The sequence below is a fragment of the Trematomus bernacchii genome, unplaced genomic scaffold (genome assembly GCF_902827165.1).
Source record: "Trematomus bernacchii unplaced genomic scaffold, fTreBer1.1, whole genome shotgun sequence".
Classification (NCBI taxonomy): domain Eukaryota; kingdom Metazoa; phylum Chordata; class Actinopteri; order Perciformes; family Nototheniidae; genus Trematomus; species Trematomus bernacchii.
The window spans coordinates 6,592,284-6,601,959 of record NW_022987547.1 but is presented as its reverse complement, the minus strand read 5'-3'; the positions used below and the strand labels follow the sequence as shown (position 1 = coordinate 6,601,959).

At 38.2% G+C, this 9,676-nt stretch overlaps 2 protein-coding genes across 2 annotated transcripts; one reads left to right on the top strand and one right to left on the bottom strand.

The window, feature by feature from the left end:
• Nucleotides 1-2,217: 2,217 nt before the first annotated feature.
• On the top strand, nucleotides 2,218-3,784 carry m17 (IL-6 subfamily cytokine M17). The gene is made up of 3 exons (XM_034123301.1): nucleotides 2,218-2,322; nucleotides 2,727-2,875; nucleotides 3,001-3,784. The coding sequence occupies exons 1-3, from the start codon at nucleotides 2,268-2,270 to the stop codon at nucleotides 3,454-3,456; spliced, it is 660 nt and encodes a 219-aa protein (XP_033979192.1). The 5' UTR covers nucleotides 2,218-2,267; the 3' UTR covers nucleotides 3,457-3,784.
• Nucleotides 3,785-5,233: 1,449 nt separating this feature from the next.
• On the bottom strand, nucleotides 5,234-9,261 carry tescb (tescalcin b). Its single transcript, XM_034123396.1, has 8 exons — nucleotides 9,003-9,261; nucleotides 8,251-8,320; nucleotides 7,958-8,038; nucleotides 7,707-7,843; nucleotides 7,554-7,615; nucleotides 7,088-7,195; nucleotides 6,960-7,007; nucleotides 5,234-6,759 (listed from the first exon to the last, which is right to left on the bottom strand). Exons 1-8 carry the CDS (start codon nucleotides 9,064-9,066, stop codon nucleotides 6,682-6,684), a joined length of 648 nt encoding a protein of 215 aa, XP_033979287.1. The 5' UTR covers nucleotides 9,067-9,261; the 3' UTR covers nucleotides 5,234-6,681.
• Between the last annotated feature and the right edge of the window lie 415 nt (nucleotides 9,262-9,676).

The window sequence follows — 9,676 nt, the reverse complement described above, 5'->3', positions numbered from 1 at the left end:
TAACAAAGTATTTTAAAAAGAGGAACATAATGACAGTCAATTTCTGATGGCAATATGACGTAAATGCTCTTGTTTTACACGTTGAAACCTAAAAATCTGAATTTGTTATGTTTGACCAGAGTGTGTTCTGAAGTTGAATGGCTCCTAGATTTTTCAGCCTTTTACATTTTCACAAACTTTCTGAAATTTGATGAAAAGGTTTCTCATATGCAGTAAGGCCTTTTGTCTGGTCACATAACTGGAGCCTTGCGGACAAATGGTTCCATAACAAAAAGTGCTATTGGGGTGCTTGAATAAGGTTTGCCTGAGAGCTTCAGAACGGTTATGAACCTTACAATTTGTGTGAATTATGAGTTACTAGAGAGATGTATTTAGTTAGAATAAAGGGGACTTTCCTAAACAACCGTATTCACCATTTCCTGTGCAGTTCAAAGACAAAATAAAAGAGATTCTGTTGAAACAAAGGAGTCTCAATCGACATCCTGCATCTTATAACAATGCCTTTCTTATTGTTTGTGGTTTCATTTCCTTGAAGTGCTTACTTATGTGGTCTAGGACTTCTTACTTTTGCTTTTCTTTGGTGTGATGTGAATGCTGTGACCTACTTCATATCAAATGCTGTATATTTTAATAAGATGTGAAACTACAAACACACATGCAGGTCAAAGATAAATTATGAAAACAAGAACCTTGAACAGGAGGTGAGAGGGAAGTTACACTTCAGGAGCGTCCAGTTTCTTCTAAGCTTCCTTACGTTTCAGGGTAAACATGCTTGATTTAGGGTGTCGATCTGGGGCTTTTTGGGCATGGCTGTACTGTATATGCTGGCAGGAATTCAACTGTATTTTTCTTGAATTCTCTGCAGCCCTTGCCCGCCACACCACAAACCCCTCTTTTATCCCCCGGGGCAAGTGGAAAGCCCCGAGGATGGCAGCAGAGTGGTTAGCCTTTACCTGCAGTAGTGCTGACGGTGTTGTGGTTCGTCGAGTTCCCCTGTCTTTTCTCTAGTAGTCAGTGGTTTGACGGCAATGCAGCACCTAGTGTGGATACTTGGAAAAAAAGATGTAGATGCAAATCAGCTCTCAGTGATCTGTTTCGTAGTCTGACCTCTCATTAACCCTGTGATGCACGCGGCTGGTTTAACACATAATCGAGTGTCTCCAAACAGGAAGTGAAGTGACGAAAATAAGATTAGACAAGACGTGAAAACACGCTATATTTTCATATTTTCCTCCCAGTCACATACTCTGATAACATGAGCAGAAGCTTGCGGAGTTATGAGTCTGACATATTACCTACTTGAGCTAAGCAGAACCTCCCCTTTACGCACTTGTAAAAGTTTCTGATTGAGAAATGCACTTCCTCTGACTGCCAGCTTCCTCTGAAAACGCACGCATGAAAATACACATGATCTGAATTGCACTTGTTAGCAGCTATAATGATGAAATTCTGCAGAAATATGTGAAAAAAAGAAGGAAGAAATGCTAATATGGAAAGTTGATCCCAGACTATTTTACCACAGATTGTTGGTATGACACCTAATTAACTTAAGACCAATTATTTAAATATAACTTAAAATGCACTTGTAGTTTTGTCAGCACAAGTGTTTCCATTTACTTATTATTAAGTCATATTTAAGCCAGTAAATCCATGAAGAGAAACTCATAAATCCCTTAAATGGGCACAGTGTTTGCTTTCACTCAATTTAAGGAACTTAAAAAGTTCCTCGAAGTACATTTGCTCTTATAATTTAAGAAGTGGATTAGTATACATTACCACTGGGAAACTTAGTCGGTGTGTAAAAGATAAAGTTCCCACCCACACTCTCTAGAGGGCGGTTAACATGTATATCAATGAACTGTGTCAAAGGGTTGACTGACCTCAATCATTAAATTAATTTCATGCATGCCTTATAAGGTTTTATTGTCAGCAAGTAATTCTTTGATTTTTAAGAACATTTTTACATGCCCAAATAAAAAAAAGTAGAGATATGATAAATTGTCCATGGTCACTCAAAAAGAATTAGACAGGCTGGGTCTATGCCCAGGCATGTTGGGGCATTGTCCACTTGTTAGAGTGAGATAAAAGGAGAAAAGAAAATGCACATCTAAGAAAAAGGAGGAAATTCCGAGACATTTGGTTGCCTCACAAAGTGCACGTCATTTCCTCCTGTGACAAATGTGTGGTTTTCTGTCTTTTAAAAAAAAGTTTTAAAGGAGTGTGATCATGACAAGTCCTTGCAATGTGCCTGTGATACTGGGAGGAGAATGAATGGCCATGTACAGAGTATGCATTTTCAACGGTTTATGGAAACAGCAACAAGTAAGTTTAAGTTATTCAAATTTAAACAGAAACAGCATTTTATACTTCCACTTGGTACACTATTGTGGTTATATTCTTACAGATGTTGTGAAACTGAATGCAAACGTTCAGATTCAATTTGACTGCTTCACAGTTTCTTTAAACACAGACTGTTTAAAATGTTACTTTTTAAACTGTCTGGAGAATCTGGACAATACTTAAGGAGACTGACAATTGTTGACATTTAAACATGCTTTACTATAACAACAGTATTGTGTTGCTAGAAAATGCCTGAAATGATAATATAGCAGACTTAATAACAGTTTATTTGTATCACTCCCTCCTTCACTTGTGGCTTTAAACCAAAGTTCCCCTCACCGCTGGGATGTAGGTTAACCTTAACTGACCAGTTCCTTTCTCCACAGCTTTACTCTCTCTCCTGCTGGTTATGGCTTTTGATTCATCAAGAACTGTGGCAGCAAGCAGAAACCAGCAGTGTGGGAATTCTGTGCAGCAGAGTTTGAAGCTGAGTAGACTCTTACAGAAGGAATCTGTCGACCTAATCAAAACATATGTGAGTGCACACATAAAAGTGTCTTAAATCCTCATCTGCTTGTACCCCACCCTTCTTAGAAAACATAGATGTTCATGTTCCTCTTTAAAGATGTGTGGCTTGATTATATATTTCTTTTTTTGCAGAAAGCCTCTCAAGGAGAAATGTCAGAGCTCTTCTGCAAGGTGCCTGTAAACAACGTCCCCGACCCCAACATCTCTGGCCTGGAGCCCTCAGAGAAGATAGCGAGCATCTACACGCATCTCCAAGAGTTCTTCCCACATTTTAAATGGGTGTACGAGCAGCAGACAGACTTACAGTTACCCACGAGCCCACTGCTGAGCGACCTGAAGCGGTTCAGCGCTGGCAGCAGGAACCTGGCTGTTCTCATAAACAACTTCTATCAGAGCCTCTTCCCAAACGTGCCTTTACCAGAGGGGGGGCCCACAACACTACCTCCACCTCAGAACGTCTTCCAGCAGAAGGTCTACGGCTGCGTGGTGCTGAAGACCTTCAAGGAGCTCCTGTCAAATGTTTCCAGAGAACTGAGGAGTCTAAAAAGCCAAGTGTGCAGGAGGACACACACCAACGCACTCCTCTGAGGATGACCTAAGGCTGGCCTTAGACAGTCAGTTTAACAACACTGGGTTCAAAAAAAGACTTTAAAAGGGAGGATGAAGGTGGCTGCTACATCAATGTAATGAAGCCTATTTATGGTATTTATTATTTATGTTCTTGTTTCTGATGAGATAAATGCTGTTAAAAGAGAGTAAAGTTATGTCTATGCAATATATGTATATTTAAGTTGTCTAATATGTTATGTTAGGTTCTACTTTGCTGTTTTGCTGTATACAGAATTATTAAATGATGCTTTGCTGCTGAACTTTTCTATCTTTCTCAGTGTTGTTGTATAAACAATATACAATTTCAGCAACATGGTGTCTTGAAAAACTGATTTTCATTCACAACATAGGTCTTCTGTTTGTTGGACTCAATCTGAGGAACAATATATTCGGACATCAAGTGTATCAAGGGAGTTAAAACTAAATCAGGAAGCAGCTGAGACGCTGACTGTGTGATATCAAGAATGACGCATGGGTTTAACACAAGGCAGTATTTGATCGGAAAGATTTCATGAAACTGGCGGGCTGTCTGGCCAGTCACAAGGTGTCGGTGTATGTGCGTACTTGCATCCTTATATAGATGGAGACCCAAGTGTGAGAAGGGGAAACAGGAGAAGTTGATAACCTGCTAAAAAACCCTTTTATATAAATAGATACAAATCAGACAATGTCAAAAATATATTGCATATATAAATAACATAGCAAGTATTTTTGTTGAAATTAAGTAATGCTTAACTAAACGTTCCTCTCATCACAAGCTATGAGGAAGCTGGAAGTAGATGGGGATTCACTCTAGGTCATGGATCAAGTTCCCTGTAATAACTCTGCCTTATTTAAAGCCCAAACAGAGAGGGTACCTTAGGACAACAGTGTTTCTTCAGTCTACATTATTCATTCATTTTCACCACCCACTTAATGCTGTACAAGACTGGAGAGAGCTGAAGTATACTCCAGCAGATACAGTTTTGGTGGAAAGGCCTTGGAGTAGTCACAAGATCTCCTGTAAAACACTTAATGCACTTGACTTGAAGAAACACCAAATAACCCGCACAACTTCAACACCACCAAGAGGGAGAACATGCAACGCATAAAATAACTTAACCAGGACCTGTTGTAGTTCCTGTAACCATCGATCCACCTGTCATCAGCACATCACTATGGAAATGTGTTGACTTTTGAAGAACTGCAAAACACATGTAATCAAACTATACTGTTTCCAAGGTCCAGAAAAAGGTATGTCTTTACTCAATTTTATGGCTATCCATAGTTGATGAGAAATACATATAATAAACTTCAACCTCATGCTGGCGCTAGAGAAATGGTCTTTGGATTACAAAAATCACCGGGAGACATCACCTCTTAACTATGAATGACTGCACATATTTGTATGCCAATCCATAAAGCAAATTCATTGATTAAGTGAAAACTTTGAACCATTTGAGGCATAAGAATTAAAGGACAATGAAAGTGTTTTATCCTCTGGGAAGACCAACATTGTTATCCATTTTAAAAGTTGTGCAAAGAAGAAATGCCGCTATGCACTTGCTTCATTTTAATCTCAACTACCCATTGTTTTAGCTGTTTAGATTTAACTTCAATAACAGAAATTAGAGCTCTGTTTAGTTTTAAACCTGTTGTTTTATGATATATCCTGTGACATATATCTAGCAAGAAATTCTCTACAGAACCAAAGAAAAATGGCCATACGGATTGGAATACAATGCGACTCTCCAGAAAAAAAGAAACAAGTAGAAAGTCAGAATGACATGTGTTGTATTTTATTGCAAAAATATGGATGGTTTACAAAGTAAAGACCTAAATGAATCACTGACAAGGACTGGAAATTACAGCTAATAATTCAAATGATAATCATCATCAAAACAATGAACAAACATGTATCCGATGAAAGCTCCACATTAAACATTATTCATGAGGTAATGTACTTACTGGAGAAATTACACAAACACATGTATTGAATCAGGTGCAGGTTCATCCTTTAACATGCTTTACATGTTTTGACCTGTGGGGGGCAGTATACAGCCGCGACTGAATACATTGAGCATCAGAAGTGCTGATGGCTATCTTTGAACATTCAAGACGGTCAATCATTTAGCATTCACCAGAAATATGAAAACATGTTCAAACATGCAGTGTTAGTAAACAACCAGCACACGACAAGACTCAATACCTAGTAACCACAACATATAAACAGGTACAAGTGAAAGCTTATTTTATTGATAGTCACAGTAGTTTGAGCTTGACTGCAGCCAGATTCACACACTGGGGTTGTTGTGGTCATTGCGTAACGTTTACACCCTCATAACCAGCTTCCCATTTATAATGCACTTTTAAGATTATTACAATGCTTTCATATTTATTATTTTCACAAAAGTTGTGTATGAGATGACTTTTCTTGTGTATAACAATCACCCCAAAGCAATGGAGTTAAAGGTAACTGATGGTAGCTGTTGAATCAAGCATTGTGCGCTTAAGTTTGGCTTGAAATGTTAAATTCTCATATAAAGTTATTCAAACTCCTGATATTAAAATATCTCTATGACTTTTCATCATATGTGTGGTCTTAAAAAGTGAAAATGATCTTTTTGAGGTGAATCATGAAATCCTTGTTCATTCTTCGATCAGATACTGCCAGCAGGCATTTTATCTTGCATGCCAGCACTCCCATTTCCTTTTTACCAGGAAGGCGCACCATGAACTGGAATACGGTTCATGGGGTTTTTATTGTGCACATGTAGTGTGCAGAGCATGCACTGAGGATCATACTTGTGAATTAAAGGCATTTCAATGTTGTATTGCTATTATAAGACAAATATAAATATATTTTACATATACATCTCTATATCCCTGATTATTAATATTATTGATTTATGGCATTAACTCTTTCAAGTCTTTTGAGCATCAATATTTGCATGCATAGAGTCGGACATTGATATTCGATTATTGCTTAGTCCAACTACTTTCATGCAGAGTTAGTAGACTTATTATCTCATATTATTGCTTACAATCAAATTGACTATTTCTACTATATCTTTATATTCATTGAATTTACATAATTATTCAAACATGATTAAGGCATATTTTTCCATGCAAGCAATAAACTAAAAACTAGTAACAACTAGTGAAATCATTATAAAGAGCTTCCAGAGTGTTCCCGAAGTCTCTGCATAGTGCAGTGTACCAACCTCACTTACAAAACGTTGGGGTGTCCATCATTGAAAAGTGAACATTCATTTTTAATTCAATCTCAAAGCCTTTCAGCAGCTAGAAAAAGAAAGAGTTTTATGTTGTTTAATATTACGTTATTTCTCACTTTCCTTAAAAGTGGCTGACTTTTTATTTGATTTTGCAATATATTTTATAATAATCACATATTGAAATGCACATTTAAAGTATGCTAATTTACTATGAAAGTAGATTTAGCAAACATATGTATTATAATAGTGTGTGATCCGTGTACCAACCTTAAGGAAATGCTCAAATGTGATTCCCTCGTAGAATTCATCAGGTTCCTGCGTGTGAGAAAGAAAGGTTACAGACAAACAATGAATCAAACTCAAGTTTAATTTGATCTAAACTGAATCTCACATACCATGTGACCCATTGAAGTACTGGCCACTTCCAACATGGCAGCATCAGCAATGCCTTTGGCTGTGTCCTTCTCCAGCGCCTCGCTGAGAGATAGCAGCTCGTCGATCACCTGGACAGATGTGAGCAACAAGTTGAAATCAAATAATATTACTACAATGGCTACAGGTATCAAACACGTCATCTGAAAAGGTTTGAGGAAAGGAAATTCCTCCCTTTTGCCTTAATTAACTAGCAATTGTTGCAGGAAAGGCCGCTGACTAGTGTTAGACTGGAGACACTCAAATCACCAAGTCTGTGTCAGACTACGTCTCTTGACCATAAATGATCCAAAACTGTTCAAAAGATACCCTAACAACATTAAACTGACATGTCATGATAATCTCCTCAGAATGTGAGTAAGGATTGTTGTGATTTTCCCTGGTTATGTGACAGCTAAAGTGCATGAGTAGCAGTGACCGGAAGCTTACATGTCTGTACTCCTCGAGGGTTATCGTCCCATCGTTGTCTGTGTCATGCATGTTGAATATAACTGCAGAGAAAAAAAACACAGGTATTGGTTCAACTGCTGCATATCAGCCACAGATAATGTCAACCATGTGATAATGTGATTGAAGACACACATCTCAGTTTCTCCCTCCTGACGCTCTCACGCTCCTCTATCATGCGTGGCGATGGGGCCTTGAAATGGGACATGACCATCAGAAACTCCTCAAAGTGGATCTCATCCACAGGGCCCTCGCCATTCTGCCGAAAGTTTCTAGAGAAATATAGAGATCAGCCCGCAGATTGTGCAGTTCAGACATAACATTATTGAATCTTATCTCACATCATATGAAAAGTTCAGGCAACATTCAAATCATCATCACTGTACCTTCTGTCGAAGAAGGCCTCTATTATCTGCGAGCGGATGGGATTGCATGCCAGATCTGGGATGCTATTGAAATGATCCCTCCTGAGAGTGGAACAAGGATTTTAAGGAGTGGCAGCATACAGTAATATTTAATCATGGACACAGGTTGCACAATGTGTATGCAGACAAAAGGCGTGTTAGGCAGGTTTCCACTTCCAAAGAAAGCTGATCAACTGCCAGGCCAATTTGTTTTTCACAACCTGAAATTATCACATACATTACAATAGTCAGTAAAGGTTCTAAAAAACACTTACTTCAAAGTTTCCCCATTGTGGCTCAACAGCTTGAACCTGTTATGTAGGACTCTGATCTGCGAAAATGAAACTAAAACATAGAAAAGGAGAAGTTAGTTCTTGTGTATGCCTCTAAAAACAATGGAGAAAAACAGACATGTTATTCAAACTGGTTAGATAGTCATCTTTTTGACATTTAAATAAGTACATTTGCTCTGAATATGCTACATTCCATCACATATCAATGGATGATTTCAAGGCCACCGATTTGGATATTCATATTGTATGCAAAACTTTTTTTTTTCTGTGATCTGCCACCTGTATCTAACACACGCACCAATTTCAAATAAGGCTACAGGTTAAATACGATAGCTTTTGTTGCATTTAACAAAAAGGCAATTGATTCATTTAACCTTGTTTTGTAAAAGCGTTCAATACAGTGGTTCATCTATTATTTACAGCACCTCTTCTTATGGGTAAAGTTACACTTCCATTAACTTGTAGTAAATTATTTAGTAATACTGCACCACATAGAGGCTGCTGGAAGAGTGTAGTTACGCAATAACGGCACATATGGATCATGCCTTTCTTAGACGATGAATTCCCCTTTCAAAATAAGATCTATTTAAACCAAGAAAATGATTTCATTAGGTCTCATTTCCGGTGCAGTGAACTCATGTTTCCACACATCCTACGTGTCTGTGTAAGGTCTTACAATTAAAATAGCTTAGCCGCAAATGCAAAAACAAGAATGATGATAAGCTCATACTCACAGCCCGTCTTTTCCTTCAGATCAACGTACTCTGGTTGACCAGGTGAGGACTGCAACGCACCCATCCCTCGGTGAATATCTTCCTTCAGTCCGGATTAACGGGACCAGATACAGTCTATGGGCCGGAGGCAAGTCGCAAATAAACAAAACTGTTGGGATTTAAACGGATCTCAGAGTGTCATGTCTCAATTTCATGCATCTCACTTCTCTGTGCGCGCGGTCACCAGCAGGTCGCATCCTCTGCACACGGTGCAGGCTACTTCCGCACCCACAGTCCTCATGACGACACATTGAGGACAACAGGCTGCACTTTGAATAATGTATGCACACTTGTTTATTTATACAGAGGCTGCGACTGTGTTTATACTGCACCGGTACACAGTTAGTTATCAGATATCATAATATAAGCTTAAATCTGAAATGTGAAGTATAACGTTTCAAACGGAAGTGTTATAAGTATTACATTACACTATTTAACCTAGCCAGTTCCACAGGTGCACCAACCTGTTTTAACTCTTATTTTGCTGAAAAAACTGTCATCAATACACAGACTGTACACACAAAACATATATTTTAGATTCTGGACTTTTAAAGCAAATATGTCAAGCTACAGTAAATGACTATTCCTAGTTGTGTAGCCATAAACAAGAACTGAGATAGATATCCTCAAATGGG